At 35.0% G+C, this 26,036-nt stretch overlaps 1 protein-coding gene across 1 annotated transcript in view; it reads left to right on the top strand.

Annotated features, from left to right (window-relative positions):
- Window positions 1–26,036, top strand: part of LOC106671090 (tight junction protein ZO-1-like) — a 173,991-nt gene that overhangs the window by 41,698 nt on the left and 106,257 nt on the right. The window contains exon 3 of the mRNA XM_024226635.1: window positions 21,117–21,266. Coding sequence (XP_024082403.1) covers window positions 21,117–21,266 — 150 coding nt within the window. The remainder of the gene's footprint in view (window positions 1–21,116; window positions 21,267–26,036) is intronic.

The raw sequence follows: 26,036 nt of genomic DNA, 5'->3' as shown, positions 1-26,036 counted from the left end.
GAAGAGGCTTGTTGGTCGATTCTCAATCAGAAAAACTGTAGTCATCGACTTATATAAAATGTGACTCTAAATAGGCTTTTTAATTTTTAGTTTCTTTCATAAAGTCGCCTCCATGGTCGTTTTTAATTATCTGCATTGCACAAGTGATCTATTCTTTATACATTGGTCATCCTTTGCCCTATCTTTCTTTGCTTTTCTAGTCGTCTTTCGCCGTTTTAATTCTACTAATTTCATTTCCTGTTTCTCCAGTCAATTTATGATCAGAACAATTAGGATGTAAACCGGCTCTCTCTTTTTTCTTTATCTTATTGCTAGCCTCTTTCTGCATCAAGGCCTCGTCAATTTATTAAGAACAAAATAACACAAATAACAAACAGATACACATAGAACAGAAACATGATGGTTAGCATTTACACTACCCCTGAATACTCGATCTTCCTCGGGGATGATTGGGAAAAATTACTGTCCATTCAAATAACTATTAAATATTAAAACGATATTTAACGACAACACATAAAAGTATTAAATATCATTTACTAAGGTATAGTTTGATTGATTGGAAGTGAATTGAACATGAGATGATTTTTATTGACTATAATAATCTCGGGAGACTGACTATCGCCCACATGTGTTTCATTTATGAAAAATGATATGTCAGTTAAATGAAAATTTACATTTACAGAATAAAGTGAATCAAATGACATTAAATTGCATCTGTATTGTACAAATGTTTTATTTCTGATGGTATGCAGGTTGTCATTTGTAAAACGTCACAAAGTAAAATTTTCTAGCAGGAAATAAGGGGGACAGAGGCTGTCACTGGTATTGTTTTCTGATGCCAGGACTGTTCCGAAGGGCAGCGATTGTAAAAACAATGATAGAACCATCGGAAGCAATTGTTCCTTGGGTTACTTAACTGATATGAAAGTAATTGATAATAGATCTAGACGAAACGAGGGGTTTCCTGTCTATTTTTTTTTCAAGGGAGAACCCCAGCCTACACAACAAGAATCCAGTTAGTCTCTTGCAACATTGCATTCAGTAGAAATTGGGGAAGTACCAGCATTCGGATGCGGGCAGAGGCGGCGAGGGGATGCAGGCAATTGGATCGAAATAAACCACCCTCACCCACTTGTGAATGGCCAAAGTACATTTCCCCCCTTTTAGAGTTTAAAAATGAACTTGGAAATGACTGAGGGTAGTTTTAAAAATCGAACACAATTCTAAAGTTCGAAAAGCATTGATTATAAACGTATCACGGTTCATATAGTTCAGTAAAAATTTAGAAATATGGGGTCTACTCTTTTAGGATTCTAATTCGTTCACTTATCTGCCTCGATTTCGATTCCGAGACCCCTGCCAAAAGTTTGCCGATTTGTCTTATAGAGAAGTTATTTTTACTTTAACGTTCGACGCCAACACGCAAGTACTCGTTTTTTCCACGATTATTCTCGATCGAATGAATGAACGTCGGGTTAAATTGACAAGTCAATCCTTAACATGGCAATTGATCATTTTACTGGGCCTGTTGTTCTCTGATGATGGCGTAAGCCGAAATGCGTTTGAGTGACATCCAAACCCGCTAAGAGCATGGAGCCCTAGTAGACAGATCAAATGCCGATCAATTTAACATGTTTTTCACCGACTCGCGGGCCAACACCAAAAGGCCAATTTTTGCTCTTTCCCCTGTTGCATTTACTAATCTTTATAAATAATTTTTTCTAAACCGAATGGTAGTCCATTATAATATAATTTTATATAATAGGTTTTCCCTCTTTCTTCGAATCGAATTAAATTTCATATTTATTTGGAGATCGTGAGATGCGGTCTGGTGTAACGTAATACAAATTAAAAAAACACTCCGTAGCTCAAAATTAAAGATAAGAAAAAAATGAGAGGAATCTGTCATGAAAACATATCAGATTGCATTCTTCAAGAAGCTGGAAAATTTGAACATTTAATTGAATTTTTTTAAGCGTTTTGTTTTTTCCTAAGTACACGAAAAGCTCGAGAGTAGTAAAATCTGTCAAGAAATGATGGCAAGCTTGTATATTCAAGAAGGTGGACATTTTGTACATTTGATTTAATTTTTCGAAGCTTTTTCTTTTTTTCTTAAGTACACAAAAAGCTCGAGAGTGGTGAAATCTTTTAGGAAATTATGGCAACCATTTATATTCAAGAAGGTGGACATTTTGAACATTTGATTTAATTTTTTGAAGCGTTTTGGTTTTTCTTATCTTAAATTTTCACCAGTGTCTTTTTTTGTTCACTTTGTATTAATGCCTTTATTTCTAATCAAATGTGTATTTAGACTGATATCTTTAACTGTTTTTAACCGAAAAAGCAAGTTTTTAGCATTGAAACGTTAGTTTTGTTTATTTAGAAATCGTGAGATGCGGTCTGGTGTGACGAGAAAAAAACATTTTCTCTATCGTGCTACGTTTCTATCTATATTGAGATCATCATCAGGGCCTGGACTTTATAAACATTGTTTAAATTTTACAAATACATGCAGGATGTGAAAAAATGAATTTATACAATGCTAGAATTTTTAGATTTAATCCAAGTATTTGTACTTAAATTTCATAATTGTTATTTCATCATATCCGGTATAATCTGGTGCATAGAGTATCAAATAAAATACTATTTACGTTAATAAATTGTATCGTATATTTTTTCATTATATACCTGCAAATTTCCTTAGAGCAACAAATTCAGTAAAAAAATTATAAAAATATCTAATTATTAGTGTAATTAAACTTACGCTTTTGTTCCCCGAATTATTGTTTTGATTGTTCCTCGTTCTTCTCGGGAAATACATTATTTTCTTTTTTTCATCGTTATATTCCGCAGCATAACCTAGCAAAAGATCCATGGCTTTTTTCAAATGAAAACTATTTTAAGACCGTCCCGTACATCAAAGGGACAAGAAGGAAAACTTATATTTAGAGCTTTTAATGGCAACGCCTAAAAGCACTTCTCTCGTTCCACTTTTGTGACAAACAAAAGAAGAAAATAAATTGTTAACGGAAAAACAATAAAACCATTGGGATATTACGTAATATTTTACTGATGAACGTTTGTTTACATGATAAAGATAGACATGAGAGTTTTAGTAGCATTGCGTATAGGGCCGAAAAATAGCCACGTATTTTTCCTTAACGAGTTCTATAAAATTGAAGTGAATTCTATTGAAAGTGAATTGAATCTTTTCAAAAACAACTCTAGTTACTGATTGAGATTTCTGAGGGCTATATTATACCATCCCTCTTTAAAACTCTTTAAGGGGAGACAAGAGTAAACATTTAAAAAAATAAATTGCTTTAAAAATTATCCAGGCTTGTTTACATCTAACCTTGTTTTCATAACAATTTCCGAGCCCAGGAAGTATTTTTTTTAAATGATTAAAATTAGCTTTAATTGCTTTGTCTCCTAAGCATTTTAGCCAGTGGACCCCTTTCACAAAACAAAAACCAAGGCTGACCCCTCTTATTCAAGTATTTAAAATTAGATACTTATAGTATGTAAAAATTAATTAGTTTTATACATTAGAAATTAAAGTTTTATAAATTAGCCAGTCCGTTCTTAATTAGGTGATCAAGTAGAATATCACTATGAAAATAAACATTAGATTGACATGGTTAATTTTATTTACAAAATCCGGGACACAAAAATAAAATTGAACAGAACAGCTTGAACAGGTAGGTAAAACTCGAGCCAAATTCAAAAGTAATAAATTCAACATTAATGATTAATGACACCATAACAATCTCTACCCTAAACACATAATTAACAGAATAATCAACAATTACAACTCAACACTAACACCATCCACTATTACTAATAATACTACATTAAGTCTATCGAATACAAACAAACCGGCATACATTTCCATACCATTTATCCAAGGCCTATCACATAAATTAAACACATTTCTCTTGTCCGATAACTTCAAAATAGCTTTCAAAAATTATAAAACAATTCAAACACTTTTTTCCAAAATTAAAGATCCCACACCAATAACAAATAAATCTGACGTAATCTACAAGATCAACTGTTTAAACTGTCCGGCAACTTACATCGGTCTTACATCCCAATATCTGGATAAGAGAGTAAAGCAACACATCTATGATTGCAAAAAGCCTAAGCAAAATCCTACAGCACTCGCTACCCACCATTTTGAACGGCAACACAATTTCGACTTCAAAAATCCAAAAATATTACATACAGAGCAAAACAAATATAAACGTAATTTCTTAGAAATGGTTTATATCAACCGAGATAAACACAGCATCAGTTACAGAACAGATACACGTAAACTCAGTCGCAGCTACGCCAATATCATTAATCAAATTCAATACAGATAACGTACCTATATCATCACATTACATTCCACACATCAAATATTTTTCACATAGTCTAATTTCTCAACAATTGAGCTTTCCTTTTCCTATTTTTCCCTTTCTATATAATCCCGAAAGGATAATCTGGCCGAACCATTACCAACACATTTTTTCCCTTCGTCGGCTCTTTTCACCTCAAAGAGCCGACGCCTTATACAAAAATGTCTTTTCTATACCGAATCCTTCCCCACCCCTTCAAAATCCAAAGTATATAAACACAAAATAGCAAAATCTCACTGGCACTCTCGACACGACACGCAAGAATGGCACAATTACACAGAAGACAAACTGAGTGAGTAGAAATACTTTAATCGGATATATAAAATATATTTTACATTGTATAAATTCACTTTTCCACATCCAATATGTAATTGTAATATGTAAACAATGTTTGTAAATCCCAGGCCCTGAAGATGATCTCAATAAAGATCGAAACGTTGGCACGATAAAGAAAATGTTTTTCTAAAACCTACGTCACACCAGACCGCATCTCACGATTTCTAAATAAATATTAATGACAAGAGTGAGATTGTTTTAGCCTGCACAGTTTAGATATGTTGGGTTTACTTTTTGATAGCTGGAGAAGGATGTCGGCTTCAGCATCTAGACACCTTGGATAGTTTGGGTAGCTGTATAGATAAAAAATCTAGATTCGCACAGTCAGTTGTGACAAATAGAAGAAGAACGCGTTTTGCGTTTTTAACGAAATTTTTTGTTTTCCAGACAGAGGCACAAATGATGGTAAATTCGGAGTCGAAAGTAGATTTCAAGGTGGAGTCTGAAATAATGTCTATCAAAAATTCGTATTCACCTGAAGTTTAACTGTTTGGCTTTATCGAAACAGAAAACGGTTTGACCACCCATTCATGGTGTTGCATTATTGATCTCGAGCTGTTGGGAAGTAGTGCTCAAACGACATCTCCGCACATGGAAGGTGTTCACATATTTCATCAATCAACGTGCCGTGCCGTTCGCAACCACCAGTTTTTTTTCTTTAAATAATTTATCAAAGGGAAACACACTCCACCTCACAACAGATTCAACTCAAAACTGGATTTTTCTTTTGAAAGCGTGAACTTGTCATTAGCATCGAAAATTACGATACTCTTCCTTTGCATAGAAATACTCATCTCATTCATTTCATGAAAATATTTGATAAATATGATAGTATACATTGTCATTTCTCATCATTGAAAACTTTGGCCAATTTGACTTTGTGGTCCTTCAACAGACTTCAGAACGTAAATCCTACAATCGCGAAAGTGCTTTTCCACGAGACAGCCACCTCGCTTCTGTATGGAGAATCAGGGAATGATAAAGGCTTCCCATATGTTCATCATCATAGTATTGTGAAAAGTCTTGACTTCAATGGCCGCGACTTGTTATAATTAATTATTTGAACAGATTAATCCAAAACTTTCTTAAAAGAGGCTGGCATTTATTTCATAGCTAAAGCATGTCTGTGAATGAAGGCACAAAATGACTGCTGCTGGAAAATACAAAACTTTCGTGTTCTCTACTCATTGTTATTTTTTTTATATATTTTTTACCGACAGCTTGGTCATTTCAGCCACGAAGTACTAACAAAATACCGGTACACACTCGATACACAATCACACCAATAAATACATTCATACCTATACAGGGTGAGTCATTTTTTGACGCACCATTGCAAAATCAACGCGGGTGCGTTTAAATCTGACTCGAGGTTTATTTCCTTTGATTAATACGTTAATAAAAGAAAGTGAGTCAATTTTCGGTGCACCATAGAAAATCAAGGTTGGTGCGTCTAATTATGACTCGACACATTTTATTTTGTTAGTCTCGTAACAAAAAATAGGCGAGTCACTTTTCGACGCACCATTCGTTACAAATTAGTTTTAGTAGGTTGGAAGGAAATTAAACAAAACCAATATTATTAAAACATTATTCAAACACAATGTAAAACTTAAAAAAAAATCTTCACAAATTAATCTGATTAAGGTTTAAGAGTATTTTTTTCGTCCGATCATCGTTTTACGATAGACTAGGCTACTGTGTTACAGCAAATGGAGGTCTGTTCGAACAATTATTATAATGATTTTGAACATTTTTGATTTGCTAACAAAGGAGATTGTTCCATTTATTTTTTTTTTTATTTTTTTACTTTTTTATTTTACCAGAAAAAAGGAGATTGTTATATTTATTTATTTTTTTACTTTACCAGAAAAAAATACTCTTAAACCTTAATCAAATTAATTTGTGAAGAATTTTTTTTTAATTTTTACATTGTGTTTGAATAATGTTTTAATAATATTGGTTTTGTTTATTTTCCTTCCAAACCTACTAAAATTAATTTGTAACGAATGGTGCGTCGAAAATTGACTCGCTATTTTTTGGTACGAGACTTACAAAATAAAATGTGCCGAGTCATAATTAGACGCACTTACATTGATTTTCCTATGGTGCACCGAAAATTGACTCGCTTCCTTTTTTTAATGTTAAAATCGAAAGAAATCGGCCTTGAGTCAGATTTAAACGCACCCACGTTGATTTTCCAATGGTGCACCGAAAATTAACTCACTTTCTTTTATTAACGTATTAATCAAAGGAAATAAGCCTCGAGTCAGATTTAAACGCACTCGCGTTGATTTTCCAATGGTGCGTCAAAAAATGACTCACCCTGTATACATTGATCGCAATCATTCTGTTTGGTAGATGGAGTACTCGATGTTCCTCCATCTACCTGTTCACTACAATAAACTACTCTAATTCGGGGTCGATGGGGTACTTTAAAAGTTTTCCGCCGTAACCCAAGTTACGCACTCAACATGAGCGGCGATGGAGATGCTACTTCGCCATCTGCCCTTCCCCATTCACACCAACAAATACCTTACAAAGACACAGAAACACATAACTTAACGTCTATATACAATAAAAATTCCCGATTCCCTTAAAAAGCGGAACAGGGGAGCCTGAAACTCGCTATTGTGTCCGAGAATCCCTTTTAAATCTGGCGGCATGCCTACTCGCGCCCTGTGGGGAGCCAAGGCACGACACATCGATCAACCTTTCTCTGCATAAAGGACACTTGCGGGGGGATTTGCCTACCAGCAAGTGCCCATGTGTCAACTGCGTAGGACCTATTCTTAATCTGGTAAGAACTATTCCTTCTATACGGCTCAGATCCCCTCGGAGGGGGGGTGGCTATATGCAGATCGTGTACTTAACACGTAGACGCTGCCATTTATCCCTTATCTTTTTTACAGCTCGTTTAGCGTCAGACTCATTGTTATTAGTTTTGTAATTGTATTTATTCATTCGACATTTATTTTTGCAATGATTAATTTTTCTCAACACAGATAAGACTATTTATATACCAATGTCTAAATAGTCTGTATACTAATAGACTAGCAAATGACTTAGTTGTCTTTCTTTTGAAAAACACGGTTTCACGCATAGAAATACTATTTTCTCAGAATGTTATAAATTGATTTTTGATAATTAATTTTTAGCATTATTAAGCAGATGTTTAGTAGAGTTAAGGAATTTTAAAAATAATATACATTTTTTTAGAAAAATGTTTCAACCTGGAAAAAATTAACGTTTTTTCTCCAAAATTCAAATAAAAAAAAAAGTGAAACTGCTTGCTTTACAAAGACCTTTATCAGCCATAACTATTCATCATACATTATAAAACATTCATGTACAGTTTGAGTCAAATTGATCGAAAAAATTGTACCAATATTAAAGTCTTTTTCTCATATGGATAAAATTGGTCTTGTGTCCCTTCAAATTATTCTGCAGTGTTAAACCTATTTTGACTGGTCAGTCTTTTTCTGCTTCTTGTCTTTTTAAACTTGCAGTCCATTATTTCCTATTCACCTTTCTATATTATTCAGGGTTTAGGTGTTTCTGTGTCTGGCAGCTCTATGTAACTCTGTCCCTTCGTTTCCTTTTGCCTGTCCTGGCAGCCAAAATGACTATTTTACATTTCCGATTTATTTAATTTGGTATTTCAATTTTGAATCATCTGCGAGCTGGCGCAGGCTGATTTAAAACTTGTACACGAGAAAGGGACAGGGTAGGTTTTTGCTTCCAGGAATTTTACCCTAGATATTTGCCACTCGTCAACGAGAAAAGAACATTAGCAGATTTCATTGTGAAGGATTGAGTCGTTATGAGAAGAATTTCCTGGTGAAATTAGTTATAAAAAATGAATTTATTCGTGAATAGCTGCATATGCTTTTGTGCCAATCAAGCGTTCTTTGGAAGATAAAAAAACAGAAAAAAAAGAAATTGCAGCCTAACGGCAGATAAAAAGTTATATTGACAGTGTTCTTTTGCATGTTCATGTGAAAATATAAAATATCTACGTTCAAAGGCAATAAAAATAATCGACAACAAGCAAAAATTAACAACGCGACCTTTACACCCTTATCAATTTATAGCTCTTGAAGATAATTGGGAACTTTTCGTAAATGTTTAAAGACCCAAGAGCATCGAACTTAATAGTTTGTAAGTTGATGTTTGCAAGACCGAATACGTAATAAAAGAAACGGATCATTGGATTCGACGTGACAGTCTTGACCCTGAGATGGTTGTCTGCCCCCGGGCATGGTTTGAGTCACGTTTCTGAATTAACAAAGTACATTTCCAGCTTATTTTGAGTGCTTTGCTCTTTTTGCTACATTGCTTATGAAAAACAAATATTTGAAAGTTGTTCAATTATATTGTCAACGTCTGAGATAATAATATCAACATTAACTTGCCTTAGAAGAAGAAGAAGAAAATCAAATTTTATTCTGGGGTTTTAAGCCCCTTGAATATCAAAAAAGTACAACAATTGGCACTAACAGTTGCTTTACAAACAGGTTAGCCTAAATTTTTAAACCATTTATTTTATTTCGTGAATGTATACATGATGTATCAACTTCTATAGTTCACCCATTTAATTCGGAAACTATTAGCATTAGCAAAAAATGGTCTTATACATAGCACAAATTAATTTTGGCTAGGAATCGCGTGATGGTAACAGATTTAACATAACTTTCTCATCTAACTGGGAAATGACACTAACTTTGTTACTTTAAATGAGAGTCTTATATTTTTATTGTGCACTTCGATTCTAGACCTTATTTTATGCCACTTTTACTGAAAGAAACATTTTGATAGGATCTACCATTTCGGAGTTATGCCCGACGGAAGAAGCGTGGGGGGTAAGTTTTTGTAACAAAAAATTAACTTGGGGTCTGTATAAGACCAATTTTAAATAACAAAGTTAGTGACATTTCCCAGCTAGATGGGAAAGTTATGTTACATCATTTACCACCACACAATTCCTAGCCAAATTAAGTCGGGGTAAGTAAGACGATTTTTCAGAGAAGTTAATCGTTATAATAAATATAAATTTTTGTCTGAATTTAAATATATTGATTTTTTTAACCCTAAAGTTTTTCCGATATTTGAGAAGTAGTCGGAATATATGATTGAAACGAAAAGGAGTTTAACGTCGAACAGGCATTTGAAAAAAAAATCTCTTAGCTTTTTAACGACGTATGAACCATTAAAATATATAAAATATTTCTGTAAGAAAATACACAAAATAGAAGAATTATTTGTCAGAAATTAACCTCGTTTTTTTAAATGGAAACAATAATCCGATTTTAATGTTTGATACAGTTATAAAATGCACTTGACCAGTTTTTTTTCCTACTTTGCTTACAAAATGTTGGCTAAAATATATAAAAAAGCAGTATTTTGTTTATTTATCTTTTTAAATCATACCAAATTAGAATATTCTGCGACGTAGAACATTTTTGTTTTTATGTTAACCAACAATCAAATTAATCCACCAAAAATAATATTTTTTAATTTCTAAATTATGACCATATAATTACATTTACTTCATAATTATAATTTTTACTATATATTATGCTAATAAAAAGGAAAATTTTGATAGTATAGATCATATCTGAGTTATGTCCGAAGGATGCCATCTAGCTGAGAAAGTTATGTTAAATCTGTTACCGCCACGCGATTCCTAGCCAAAATTAACTTGGGGTGTGTGTAAGACCATTTTTTGCTAATGTTAATCGTTTTAGAAATAAAGGGGGTGGGCCAACTTGATACAAAACGCATACCCCCTCACGCGTCTTGCGTCGGGCATAACTCAGAAATGGTCGATCTTATCAAAATTTTCCTTTCAGTGAAAGTGGCATAAAATACGGTCTAGAATCGAACTATACAATAAAAATATGGGACTCTCATTTCAAATAACAAAGTTAGTGTCATTTCCCAGCTAGAAGAGAAAGTTGTGTTAAATCTTTTACCACCACCCGATTCCTAGCCAAAATTAACTTGGGGTTAGTATAAGACGATTTTTTTGCTAATGTTATCGTTTTTGATCCCATATATTCCGACAACTACTTCTCAAATATCGGAAAAACTTTAGGGTAAAAAAAATCAATATATTTAAATTCAGACAAAAATTTATATTTATTATAACGATTAACTTCTCTGAAAAATCGTCTTACTTACCCCGACTTAATTTGGCTAGGAATTGTGTGGTGGTAAATGATGTAACATAACTTTCCCATCTAGCTGGGAAATGTCACTAACTTTGTTATTTAAAATTGGTCTTATACAGACCCTAAGTTAATTTTTTGTTCCAAAAACTTACCCCCCCCACGCCTCTTCCGTCGGGCGTAACTCCGAAATGGTCGATCCTATCAAAATGTTTCTTTCAGTAAAAGTGGCATAAAATAAGGTCGAGAATCGAAGTGCACAATAAAAATATAAGACTCTCATTTCAAGTAACAAAGTTAGTGTCATTTCCCAGCTAGAAGAGAAAGTGTGTTAAATCTTTTACCACCACCCAATTCCTAGCCAAAATTAACTTGGGGTTTGTATAAGACGATTTTTTTGCTAATGTTATCGTTTTTGATCCCATCAAAATGTTTCTTTCAATAAAAGTAGCCTAGAATCGAACTGTACAGTAAAAATGTATTCTCAATTAAAATAACAAAGGTAGTGTCATTTCCCAGATAGTTTTTTAAATATGTTTCCATCACGCGATTTTTGTATAAGATCATTTTTTCCTAAGTTAATCAATCGTTCCCGAATTAAATGGGTGGACTATAGAAGTTGAATACCTTGTATACAAATGTAACTTATTCTAGATAAATTAGAATTTTATTTTGAAAATGAAACAACTTTAAAAAAATAAGTAACCAATCGACCCTGTAGTTATTATAACTTCCTTGCTAACTTTCTTCACTACTCCCTCCCTCCCTCCCTCAGAGTGTTTGCTGAACTGTTTAATATTTGAATGTTAATTGTTTTAAGTCAAACTTTAGGACAGGTTTTCGTTCCTTCTTTCTGTATTCAAAAGTTGTAAATCCTTTTCGCTCAAAACAACAACATCTAATCTAACAACAACAATTAATCCATACATATATTTAGTAGTCATAATTGACCGTATTAATTATTGTAATTCATTCATTCACTACGTATTATGCTTAACATTCTCAGCGATGGACAGTGGTTAAAAAAAGAAACATATGTTATATTAATATGTTTATTAATTTTTAATATTGATATACTTTATAATTTCGAACCGTAAAATGTTAATATAATCGATACAACAAAATTTGAAAATAGCAGTCATAATTTTTTATATGATTAGTCTATTATTCCAAAAGTGAATATGAATCATGGTCTTTTCATTACAAGTTTATTTATTTTTTAATTCATGTAATAATCTTATTAAATCAGGTATTAATCTGGTAGATTTTGGATTTATATAGGCTCAAATCCGCACATGTATGTGCATACATACAAACATATGCCGAGTTGGGCCTTCTCGTAGACCAAAGGCAATTCCAGCTTTTATAATTTACAGCATACCGCCAACAGACTCGAGAAACACCCTACCCTAGGGGTTGGCACTTGGCAGACGTCTGGTCCGTCCAGCCACCATGGTTTGGTTCCGGTGGGTGGGTGTGCTGGACCCCCGGAATAACTAGCTCAATTCAGTACCCAAGCCCATTGGTACTCGTGTTCATTCGTAAATACAATCTCTCCTATACATTTATTTAGAAATCGTGAGATGCGGTCTGGTGTGATATAGGTTTCAGAAAAACATTTTCTTTATCGTGCCAACGTTTCGATCTTTATTGAGATCATCTTCAACAATGAGAAGAAACTCGCATCGGCTCTCAATCAGAGAACGTTTTTGCTGAAATGCAGACAACACAAGGTCCTGAAGATGATCTCAATAAAGATCGAAACGTTGGCACGATAAAGAAAATGTTTTTCTGAAACCTACATCACACCAGACCGCATCTCACGATTTCTAAATAAATATCGATTAACGATCACTAATCACCACACACTGTCCTATACAGTTGTTAATTCCAATAATTTGCTTCTTCACTAAAGTAAACATTAATTGCCTTTATTGTTTAAATTCTGTCATTGTTGGCACCGGTGAAGATTGGTTAAAAAATGCAAATGTTTGCATATTTACAGGCAGGCAGTTCGAACATGAAATGTGATTAATAAGTAACATACCAAATGACTGGTTTTTTTTTGCAAACGTTTTGCTTTAACTTTTTTTCATTTCGTCATTTTTATTGTTTTTTGATACCGTCATTGGTTCAAGATAAATCCAACCGGGCTGTCTAAAAACGACACGCTGTATACGATTCATTCAATTAGGGAGATGGAGTTCTCGATATTCCTCCATCACCGTTTACACATATTATACAACTAACCTAATAGAGAGTCTATGGGGTACTCGATATTCCGCTCTCACCCTCACAAATTCACGCTAATAAATACATTCACTCTCAGCACAACCTTTACACATATTATTCTACAAAATTAATTGAAGGTCGATGGGGTACTCGATATTCCGCCATCGACCTTCTCACATCACACATTCACGCTAATAAATACACTCACTCTCATCACAAACTTGATATACACCATTATTATTACTATATTCAATAGAACAACCCGTTTCAGGGGAACCGGAATACTCGCTGCCGTGCTCAAGCTCAATTCGCAAATCAGGTGGCATTTCTGCGCGCTCTCTGTATGCAGCAAAGGAATTGCACCCTTCAATTAGGTGAGACACACCGAGCAACCTTTCTCTCCATGCCGGACATCGGGTCATCCTCACCCGAAAAAGAATAGGACCATGCGAGGTTTACACAGGACACTTACTTTTGGGCCAAAGCCCCCCTACTTGTCCTGTACGCGAAGAAGGTAGGCTGTGCAGTGGAGCCGTTTTCGGCCGAACTTGCACGGCCGTTGCACGGCCGAATAGGGCCAGATGATCCAAAAGCGAAAAATTGATAAGTGCGGTTGAGGAGCAGGCTCTTGGGACATGCGTGATCCACTATATCATCGGAGAGATGTCCAGCGTAAGCTGTGGTCAAGGATAGCTTTAGAAATGGAACTTCCAATATTTTTGTTTATTTCTTTCATTCCATCTGTATGTAAACTAAGAATTTTCGAGCAGCAACAAATCTTCTACATCCATTTGGGCTGTGTCGTGAACTGACGAAAATCGGCTACAGTGGACGACGGCGTTCGGCTATATTGCCGGTCGTCCGTTTGGTCAAATAGTTCGGCTGTTGAACGGCCGTCGTAGTTCGGTTCCAATGGACGATCAGCCAGGAATGCGACCCGATTTGAGAATTGTGCTTGTTCACGGCAGTGGGTATATTAGCCCCCTATTCAGATTTTTGGAGTAAATATGATAGTTTTATTGTGAAACGAAATGATAGTTTTGTGTCCCTAGCATGTCTTGAGAGTGTACGTATTTATTTGTGTGAATGTGTATTGTGAGAGGGTCGATGGCGGAATATTGAGTACCCATCGACGCTCAATTAAGTTAGTTGTGTAATAGGTGTAAAGGGTGATAGAGTTATATCGAGTACTCCGCCACCCTAACTGAGTTAATAACACGTAAATAGGCAGAGCATTATTCAAGAGTAAGTGAGAGTGTGAATGGGAAACTGATTGCGTTGGCGACTGAAAGGCCTGCCGTTAATTTAATGTAAATTACAAAAGCTGAAATTGCCCGTGGATTGCGAGAAGTGGTAGGGTCAACTATGCACATATGTACAAACATGTGCGGATTTGAGCTTATGTAGATCAGTAATCATTTACAAGGTCGTAATACAGGACTAAACAAACAGTTTGAAAATCACCGAAACCTTAGTAATGTGAAACATCCGATTAGATTGAGAACAGTTTTTTATATACATAAACTAAAACTAGGTCAAAAATAACTAGAAAAACCGGATGTTTTTTCAATGAACAAGCGAAATCATATCGCTAAAATTAACTGAGCCAACAAGATAAACATTAATGAACGCTGTTAAATTGCCGATTTTTATGCGTTTACTTATCACGGATTTGTTTATGGTTGGAGAGTCAATAAGGTTTTTAAAGGTCCTTTCGAATGGGAGGGGGTAATTGTACTATTCTATAAATTATGCACTATTTGATTTTATAAATTAGATATGGACAGCATTCTTAGGAATTGTGTTATTTAATCCTGTTTATCTCATTACTGATGTTGTGGTAATTTAAGAATAATTTATTATTATTCCAACAAAAATTGAGACTTTATACTATAAAGTCTATTAGATATTGGTTTTAAAGTTATTTCGCTGTTTTTTTATCGACCCTCCGATTTCACAATTGTTGTGCACTTATCGGGCAGGAAGCCAAGAAAGAAAAACTTAAAAACTGCCGTCAATCTTTCGCCCGCTTATTTCCTTCATCAGGACTACAATCAAAAATTTAAATTAAAACAAATAACATTGAAAGAATTTTTTGCGACCGTATTTACCTCGGAGATGAAACAACTTTACTGGTTTAATATGAAGATATTATTTATTTATTTTTTGTTTTTTATTTTTTACGAAGGTTGACAACAGTAGAGGTCATATAAACCCTCAAGATGCCGGTGTTTTTAAAAAAAAGCCTAATTTGTAAGTATGCAGGGCCGCTGGATTCGAACCCGGGACCTTACAGTGATGAGCGCCGTGTCAACCGCTAAACCGTTGCGGCCACCGACGCCCCCATGAAGATATTATTATTTCTTATTATATTATTATTATTAATGACTTGGTACCTTTATGTATGTGATATGTTATTTATTGGAACAAATGTATTTATTAGCGTGAATGGAGAGGCATATCCCCAATTACCCCGAGTAATATCGAGTTGTGGGGTAGAGTGATTGAATGTGTGAATGTAATTTATTAGCGTGAATGGAGGGGCATATCCCCAATCACCCCGAGGAATATTGAGTACTCTGGTATACTGTGAATGTAGGGGCTAAGACAGAATTATGCCGAATCTGGGGTTGTGCGAAAGAAATATGGTGTGAATGTAACTTATTAGCGTGAATGGAGAGGCATATCCCCAATTACCCCGAGGAATATCGAGTTGTGGGGTAGAGTGATTAAATGTGTGAATGTAATTTATTAGCGTGAATGGAGGGGCATATCCCCAATTACCCCGAGGAGTTGTTACATATAAATGGTCCGCAAGGCTTACTGTAAATATATATGATCGAATCTTAAACCGTGAAAATTTTAAAACAAAATGAGACTCTCCGATAATCGATTTACATTCAATTATATGTTGATCGCTTAGCCCTTGATACAATCTTGCATTTATCGTTCATCTTGCTTCCTTTCTGACTCGAGGAAACTTTAGACGATCTATAATCTTGTTTTACTTCCTTGATAGTGCATCTCTTACTCGAACTAACTACCTTATTTAGCACTGAGCGTGCATCTTTATCTTATCCTATGAGTTGTATAAATGAATAATGCAGTCCGTAAATATATTTCCAAATTACACCCGAGATAGATTAACGATCAACAAATTTTTAAGTTATTATGCAGAATTTCGATGTCAGACTTGGAAAACAGGCAAAAAACTTTCAAAACTGCTTTGTTCGTGTGTTAATTATGTCCCATGCTTCGAAGACACTGATGAATAATTGCGAATATTATTTTTTTTAAATAATGATTAATTCTAGATTATTGAAAAGGATGGTATAAACTTGAATTACATTCGGGGGTCGATGCTCGCCTTCAAATTCAGGATTTTTTTCAGCCTGGTTTAATTTTCCAAACCAATTCATTCTTGATTACGAATACAGGGGCTGATTTTTCAAACAAATGGGAGTTATTATTAGAAATGGAATTAATTATATCGATATACCTATCAAATGATATATTACTATATTACAAATAATATAACAATAAAACAATATAACTTTTGAACCTTTGTACAATAAAACATAAGATATGTGGGGGACGAGACATAAACTGATGAAACAATTTGAAGAACCACTCTATTTATTTAATTTGAAATTAAATCAATTCCCTTTCTATATTAGTTATAGGTAATTCGGAGCTACCACAGTCAAAATAAACAGTAAATAACGCTTGTTTACTTTTGCACAGATTAATCTTATTGGCCCAAAAAGTACCTTATGCCCTTCCATTCTGCTACACCAAACATTGCATTCAGTTAATCATTTTCCTTCATTGATTTCATTTGCCATTATTTCATTCTTAAAACTTTTTCAATGGCTAAAGTCAGGCATTCGAATGAGTATGACAGAGTCAGGGTCATAATATTCTTATAGGAAGAATAGAGCAGCCGCGAAGTCGAGTATATGTCATTATCAAATAGGAAGGGTTCTTCAGCGCTTCAGTGGAACAGGGCTTCACACTAGAAAGCCATAGCAGGGACGACGTAGGTCTACAGACGAGTGTATCGATATTTATCATCCGTCATCAGGCTGTACAAATCATAGCATTTCGGAAATGAGATAAGAAATCTGATAAGGCAAGTCCGAACGTTTCGATTTCCTCCAGGACTGTAAGAAGAAAGCTCAATGAAAATAACCTCAGGGCTCGGCCCCGGTTCTTGGACCTCGTCTTACCACTGAGTTCAGAAAACACTGTATTCGCACGGGAATATGGTAAATTGGACGTCGGAATATTGGGCGCGAATTCTCTGTACACATGAGATGAGAGTTGGTCTCAAATATTCATCTCATATGGGCATATCCCATGCTCTATGGTTGACCTCGGGTGACATTTCATGGTGGGCCCTTGGTGTTCTGGGTGGCACTTCCTTGGGCGCCCGCACCGAATTGCGTGTTGTGCGCGGAGGATCTCTAACTTCACAGAGATACAAGACATAATCGAAGAACATGTAGTGCCACCTGCCTCTCCACATCGGTGAGATTTTTGCTATCGAAAAATATAATTACATTCAGGAAATGCAATGGCAGGAGTCCTGTGGGCACTGATTACAAAAATGAAAATTTTGTCAGCATTTTTAACTGGAGTCGGGTCCGTTACCAGTATGCCGTACCTCCAGCCTTTGAAAAAAGACTTTCGCTTGGTACCCACTTTGACGGAATTGTTGGAAGGTTTTCTGAAAGTTCGAACAGATTTGGAGACAAATGTTTCATCCCTTGCCTCATGAAAGGATCTTGAATTTTTTAAAGCATAGACAATGTATTATGGTGGGTCCATGTATCCAAAGTAGGAGATCTAACTCCGAACTTGAATCGGGATCTAGAATACCACCGCATTAACATAATTCGGCCAAGTTTGTGTATTGTCGCAATGGCTGTCCGATTAGTAAAATGAGTGTTTTAAACCTCGGATCTATGAGGGTAGATACAGTGGCCAAAAAATTATTTTCCAGGTTACTAAATATTTCGATCTTCTTAATTATTTTGTTTTTCACGTTGATCCAATGCTGGAGCTTAAACTAATTCAGGAGTATAATTGTGAAACGCAACACACTATAGGGATTACATTACTTAATCCTTTATGGCTTAGTATTGTCTTCGAGCAAGACGAACGAGCAATTTTGTAAAAAGGTTAGTAGGAAATCCCGTGAGTTTAGTGGATAGAAAAATTAGCTTGGCGCCAAATAAGTCAGTGTTGCCCATACACAGGCAGAAAGGTCAGGAACAACACGGTGCCCGCCCTAAACTCAGGGATTTTTGCTAACCTTAAACAAAATTGCTAAAGTTGGCGTTGCTCTGAAACAACTTTGGGTAAGAAAACTTATAAACTGGATATGATAATTTTTATGTCTACTTTGGCTAATATAAGAATCGATACAAGATGGTACGGTAAAGAGACATGATGGAGATAGAAAATTCCAAGACGGAGATTTTAGATTGGGGATAAAAACATCAGTTGCCAATTCAAAGGCCCAAAGAAACATTAAACTCATGGTATTAGCTTAGCTTTAGTAAATTAGCTAAATTTGGTGTTGCCCTGAGGCAACGATGGACAAGAAAGGATTAAGGTAATATATTTTACTCAACTACATTCAACCGTCATTTATTCAATTCAATACTATTACTGCTATGACTATTTCAATTTTGGATGGAGTATTAACATTGTTGGAACTTTAATTAATGATAGATTCCCCCCTAGAACTTCGACTTTCAAAAATAAATTTCACAGCCCATCATTAGCTTTATTGAATTTGTTTTACATAATGAATGATTGCCGTAACATCGCTAATCAAGGAATTGACAGCTTTATCTTTTAATGCATTTTGGTATACTCACGTAAATTTCGTCAAAAGACTATACTTTTTAAATAATTTCAATTGATTATTCTTTTTATGTAAAGTCTTGGTTGAAATGAAAAAGCTAGTGATTCGAACCCACGACCTTCGGCTCAATACGCCGCTGCTCTTGAGCTACAGTAACGAGGAGTGGTTAGGGCAGCGGCGTATCGAGCCGAAGGTCGTGGGTTCGAATCACTAACTTTTTTATCTCAACCAAGACTTTACATAAAAAGGATAATTAATTGAAAAAAGTAATTTGGTCAATTAGACCACTAAACATGTTGGATTTTTTAAATAATAATGATTATAGTTATAGATTATAGTAAGCTTTCAAATGGAAAGTGTTTTTCAAATAGAAAGTGAAGAAATATATCTTATGATATATCGTTGTTGTCAATATAGGTACATCAAAAGTGCGACATATCAGTAACAAAATATCAATAGACCTACACAGGGTGCTCAACTCAAAAAAACTTTCCGTAACAGTTTGTCTAAAGTGGAATATAATGCCATAATCTATCTTACATCAATTCACAAGTTACCATTTTTTAGTGTTTATTTAAGAAAAACACATTTCTTTACATAATACCTGAATTTCCTCCACTCTAACATAACTTTTCCCAACTTTTAGCATCGAATTACCTTTTAGACTAGCCCTTGTTCTATTTACAAAATAACTGCACAAATTCGATTTGATTCAAGAGTTGATCGGGTTTTTAGTCTGAAGAACAGTCTGTTTCTTTACTAATAAATTATTTCAGAATTTATTTGATAATTATTAATTTACGTGCCGGATCATCGTCCCGTACCACGTTTTGTCAACATCCAACTGAAATTACCCATCAAAAATATTAAAAAATCAATGTTTCAAATAATACCGTCGGAAAGCTCATAAAATGTTGATATTTCTAGCTCGTTTGACTTTTTAAAAATGTAATTTATTGAAGCTACAGTTTAAAGAAATCGATCGAAAATTGTCATTTTTCAAATTGCATGATGTTTGTGCAGTTATTTTGTAAGTAGACCGGCAATTTTTAGAAGAAAAGTGAACTAGTCTAAATGGAAATTAAGGAATTGTGTGGTAAATCTAAACATGGAGTGAAAAATTGAGGAAAGATGAACTCTTGAATCAAATTGAATTTGTAGAGTTATTTTGTAAAGTTTTATGTAAAGAAACCTGATTCTCATAAATAATCATTAAAAAATCAAACTTTTGTACGAATTGAGATAAAACCATGAGGTTTACGGTATTCTATTCCACTTTAGATACTACCACTGATTTTTTTTAAGACGACAGATTGACCACCCTGTATAATGTACAGTACAGCCTGTATACCTTTGGTTGTTATCGAGATTCATTTCGGTTTGTCTTCATCGAGCGGAATGACTAGAATCGGCTGGACTGCTGCCAAAATGAAATGATTGAAAAGTTCATAACCACAAAGGTTGAATTTTTTTGAAAAAGGATGACCGTTGATTATTGAGAGAAATGCGTAGTACAAAATAAGGCAAAATGTAATAATAATTTATTAAGTTGATTTAAAATTAACATATTCAGTTTTACCCCCAAGGGACAGATCTAATTTTAGACATTGGACATTATGTGAGGTATTGGTTGAGATAAAAAGTCAGCGTCACGAGCGGGATTCGAACCCACGACCTTCGGCTAAATACGCCGCTGCTCTACCACTTGAGCCGAAGTCACGATAGCTCAAGTGGTAGAGCAGCGGCGTATTTAGCCGAAGGTCGTGGGTTCGAATCCCACTCGTGACGCTGACTTTTTTTTATCACAACCAATACCTTACATAAAGATTAGTTAATTTAAAGATGTTATTTTGTCAATCGGACCACGAAATCTAATACATTGGGTATTACATTTAAGTCCATTATATTTCGCGGTCCGATTGACCAAACTACTTCTTTCAACCAATACCTTATTACATAAAGATTAATTATATTTAAAATTTTCCGATAGTTGAATAAATATTATGGACACGCCGGTAAGCCAATGTCTTGCATTTGCATTACAAATTACTTTTTATAAGTCAATTTCAAAAATAATCCACTCTTTAATTTTTGTTTCAGCTACCCACATGCCCTTTCCGGTACGCTGGACCGGGACAGGCGGTACTCGCACAAAAGAGACGACTTTTTCAACCGGTGCATCATCACTGACGACGCCATCAGCTCGGATCGTTCCGAATGCTGTTCAAACAACTGCAAATACGTTAAAGGGTAATAAAATTTATAAATTATTTGATCAAAGCGTGTTTAACGATTTCCTCAGTCTATGCCGAACTCTTGCATAATTTTGTTGATAATGAAATTTGCTCTTTTGTTACGTAAACTCGTAAAGCTTAACCCGGCTGACCACAGAGCGATTACGCCGAGGCAAAACGAAGAGCAATTGGGCTCACGTAAACTGCTAGCATACGATTATTCGACCTCAAATAGCTTATATATTTTGGCCGGCTTTCTAGCCATTTCGGTCCGAAGTTCTCTGCCACGAAAGTTCAAGTAATACTGTTTTAAAGAGATGATATTTCGACGATGGATATATACAGTATGTACAAACGTGTGCAGGGTTGAGCCTATCACTTCTCGCAGTCCACCTACAAAAAAAAACACACACACCATTATCAAATACATTCTCTCCATTTACATCCCATTACTCAATTATTGGTAGAGTACTCGATATTCCTCCATACTCTTTACACATATTATATATAACTAACCTAATTGAGGGTCGATTAGGTAGCCGATATTCTGGCATCGACCCTCTCAAACAATTCACGCCAATAATGACTTCCACTCTCAACACACGCCTGGGACAGAAAACTATCAATACTGTGTGGAACAGAACAAGCACCTATTATATAACTAACCTAATTGAAGATCGACCTTGGTCCGTCCAGAAACGTCGGTTGTGCTCCAGGGCCTCTCATCAGCTTGGTCATTTCGGCCACCAACGCAATAAGATCCTAAATTTTGTCCCATTCACACTCTTACTCACTCTATTGTGTCGTTGGCGCAAAACAAAACGATTATAAAAATGCCCATAAATCAGCGAGGAAGTTGCCCGTACCATGGCACTCATTGAGGAAGGAAGAAATCAGCGTTACGCCGCAAGAGTTTTAGATTTGCCTAAAACTACGGTCAGGCCACTGTCAGGCATTCAGTGGTACCAGGAGATTGCACGGTGTACTCGGAGAGCAGGATCGGGGGACGGCCAAGAGCCAAACGACCAGCTGACGCAGATTTACAGATTTCACACTCAGAGACATCGCTGAAGCGTCTCGAAGACTTCGAACTGTGCGGGAGATGTCCGATAGCGCTGAAACAGTAAGAAGGAGACTTGTAGAATCGAGTCTCCATTGCATAAGGCCAGCAACGGGTCCAATGCTTACCAGAGATCATGATCGGGACACCGGAATTGGACGGAAACAGTAATGAAAGAATGTTATGTTTCCAGACTACTTCCAGATCTCTTTCCATTCACCACATGGACGTCTCCTTCCTCAGGTTGTAAACATTTATATCTGGTTATAACATTTTAAGATTATTACATCTAATAACCAGATATAATTGCACCTAATTTTCTTCCAATTTCTGTTCTGTGGTCGATCCCATATTCTTCTTTCAATCTGAGATTGTTTTTATTATAAAATACCTTATATTTTCAAAGTCCTGATAAAGGAGACATAGTCCTACCTTTTGCTCGAAAATTTTGGTCCGCAACTTTATTACGATCACCACGATAAAACCAAAATTTGAGTTTTTACTTCTTCTTCGGTCTTTAATGTTTAACACAGGAATTAGTGCTCTGAGGGAGCGAGGTCAGACCAATTTCGAATTTCTTCGATTAATTGGTGGCGTGACGTGAAGTGTGTTACCTTGCAGTAAAATGGGTGGGTTCTGGTATCCTTACAATGTGAACTGAATAGATTTCTAAATTTACCGCCTTACCATCAGAAACATTTGACGGTTTATTGTATAGCTTGGATGTTTAATAAACCGGAGAAGTTTGTATTTTAAAACCGGTTGAATATTAGACTTTGTAAACTATGAAGACTTTGAAACAATACGTCAATTTCTGATAACTCTTTATTTTTAATTCTTAATTAATAATTGTTTGTACTTAATGAAAATGCAATACTTTTTCTAAATATTGCTTTGAAATTTGGTGGTGTATTACCAGAAGTGTCCTCCGGATTCTGAAAGGGGATTTTTTTTTGTGTATGTGCGCGCGTGTGTTCTTGGCCAAAAGGGTTACGGCTACGACGGCAGCTCAGCTACAAAAACAAAGACGTAGATACAAGCCCATATGGCTTCCATCCGTTCCAGAGGATGAGCGTCGTTAGTTGTGTACTTAGACTTTTTCATTTGTCTCGCGGGATTCATTTCAGATGGTGACTTAGGTCCTAAGTTGAGCTCCAGTTGAGTTCCTTTCCCTCAAGAAAAAAATATTTCAAATCGAAAACTGCCTTTTGTATTTTACGCGAAGGCATTATATAAGCATAAATTTTAAAATACTAGGAAATAGGCTATGACTAAGTTTGCACATTCATTTAAAAAAGAAGTGGCTGATTTGTAACAATAAAACATTTTCTTGGTAAATTTATTTAAAAAAACACTTTTAAACTGTAAAAATAAGTATTTAAAGTGGACATTATGCAAATTGAAAATCTGTTAATCAAGCTCCTACAGAATAAAGTATATTTATTCCGTATTTGTTGTTTTTTGTCATAATGTCTGAAACACCTGCATCACATTGTTGGTATTTTCGTCGAGCAATATGTCATTGGACGCCAGGTGACATCGTGTTACCGTAATAAACAATAATACAAATTTCCATTTTGAGCGGGTTGTAATTTCTTTAGGATTATTGTACCCACTACTTTTGTGATATTCGGCGTCTAAATCCAGGAACACACTTACCCGATGCTACGCCATGCGACGCTACCCGACGCCTTGCCACGTTTTGGTGGGGTGTGCACATCTATCCGACGCAAGCACACGTCGCGTACAGTCCACAGCGTTTATCACAATAATCACTATCACAATCGCAACGCATCTTTTGTTCTTAATGCACTATTTTGAGCAAAACCTTGTAATAAATTGTTAGTTAAATTTTATGAGCACAACCATCTAATAAATTGTTTGTTAAACTTAATTGTTTTAAATAAAGTTACTCCTAACCATCATAATTAAACAATGTTTATAAAAACTTATGCATTTTTGATCTCGTTTAATTTGGTTTACATTAAAATAACATGTTGTAATTAATATAACGACAAAATTACATGTACTTAGTTTGAAATAAACTACAAAAAATATGAGTGTCCTGTTCTGATGCTACCCGACATTACAAAATGGTGTAATTTTACGAGCAAAACTATGAAATAAATTGTTAATTAAATTTTATGAGCAAAACCGTGTAATAAATTGTTCCAATTTTAGTATATGTACCGCCGAAGCGAGTACAATAAATTGTTAGTTAAATTCATTATATCAAAAAATCGTATTCCGGTGTTTTGATTAATTTTCTACTAAACCATTACAATTAATTTTTAAAATAAAAACTAAGCATCGGGTAGCGTCGCATGGCGTAGCATCGGGTAAGTGTGTTTCTGGCTTAAGGGGTGATGAACCTGAAATTTGCACGCTTACGATCATTTTGGTTTGATGATGATATCTGTGTCAAAGCCTGATTCTCAATATTAATCAAGACATTTCACTTTTCGGGTTACTCCAATCTTTCACAAATTTTGCCCATGAAGCCCCCGTACTCAGAAAATGTTTGTCTTACTGCAAATTTGTTAGGCCAAAGGAAAGAGCTTTACAAAACCATGAGAATATAACTTTAAGCAAACAAAATACGAAACTCCTTAGAAGACAAACTTTTGTGAATTTTACAAATTCTTGTCTAACATTTACGTAAGATTTGCTTGGTTTTGTAATTACTTACAAATATTTGTAATTACAGAAAATTTGTCTTTATTAAGGAGTTAGATATACATTTACTTAATTTATCAAAGGTCAGTTATCACCAGTGAAAAATTAACGTTTAATTGATAAAAAACATTGTTTTTTCTAATCATTCAGAAATCGTGAGGTGCGGTCTGGTGTGATGTAACTTTCAGAAAAACATTTTCTTTATCGTGCCCACATATCGATCTTTAATTATTCAGAAATCGTGAGATGCGGTAGCTGCGTGTCCATATGTAGTTGAAATTTGTTCATAGAATCCCATGTTCTTCGTTCTTCTCGTGTAGAAATGTTTGATTTCTGAATAATTATCGATTAACGGTCACTAATCACCACACGTATCGATCTTCATTGAGATCATCTTCAGGGCTTGAAGAATTCTTGATTGAATATAAAAAATATATTTTGCATTGTATAAATTCACTTTTTTCCACATCCTACATGTATTTGTTAAATTTAAACAATGGTTGTAAATCCCAGGCCCTGAAGATGATCTCAATAAAGATCGAAACGTTGGCACGGATAAAGACAATGTTTTTCTGAAACCTACATCACACCAGATCGCATCTCACGATTTCTGAATAATTATCGATTAACGGTCACTAACCACCACACATTGATTTTTNAGATCGAAACGTTGGCACGATAAAGAAAATGTTTTTCTGAAACCTACATCACACCAGATCGCATCTCACGATTTCTGAATAATTATCGATTAACGGTCACTAACCACCACACATTGATTTTTCGGTTATCTGTATTTGCACCCTCGGGACAAAAGGGGATAGTCCGAAAACACAACATTTCAGGATTGCGATTTTAAAGTTCAGATCTTTGATACAAATTGATACAATTCAGTATTTTCCTAGTAAATATATATATTTTTTTAAACATATTTAATTATATTTTGCCTTTTTGGCACTCATCATCGTCTTCACCAACACTTATCTAGTTTTCCACAAAAATTTAGGGTACTTGCCGACAATCGTTTCACCAATTACAAATAACATTAGGAAA

Source organism: Cimex lectularius, unplaced genomic scaffold (assembly GCF_000648675.2).
Source record: "Cimex lectularius strain Harlan isolate CLEC.00 unplaced genomic scaffold, Clec_2.1 scaffold118, whole genome shotgun sequence".
NCBI classification, from domain to species: Eukaryota; Metazoa; Arthropoda; class Insecta; order Hemiptera; family Cimicidae; genus Cimex; species Cimex lectularius.
This window is presented reverse-complemented; position numbering and strand designations above follow the sequence as displayed.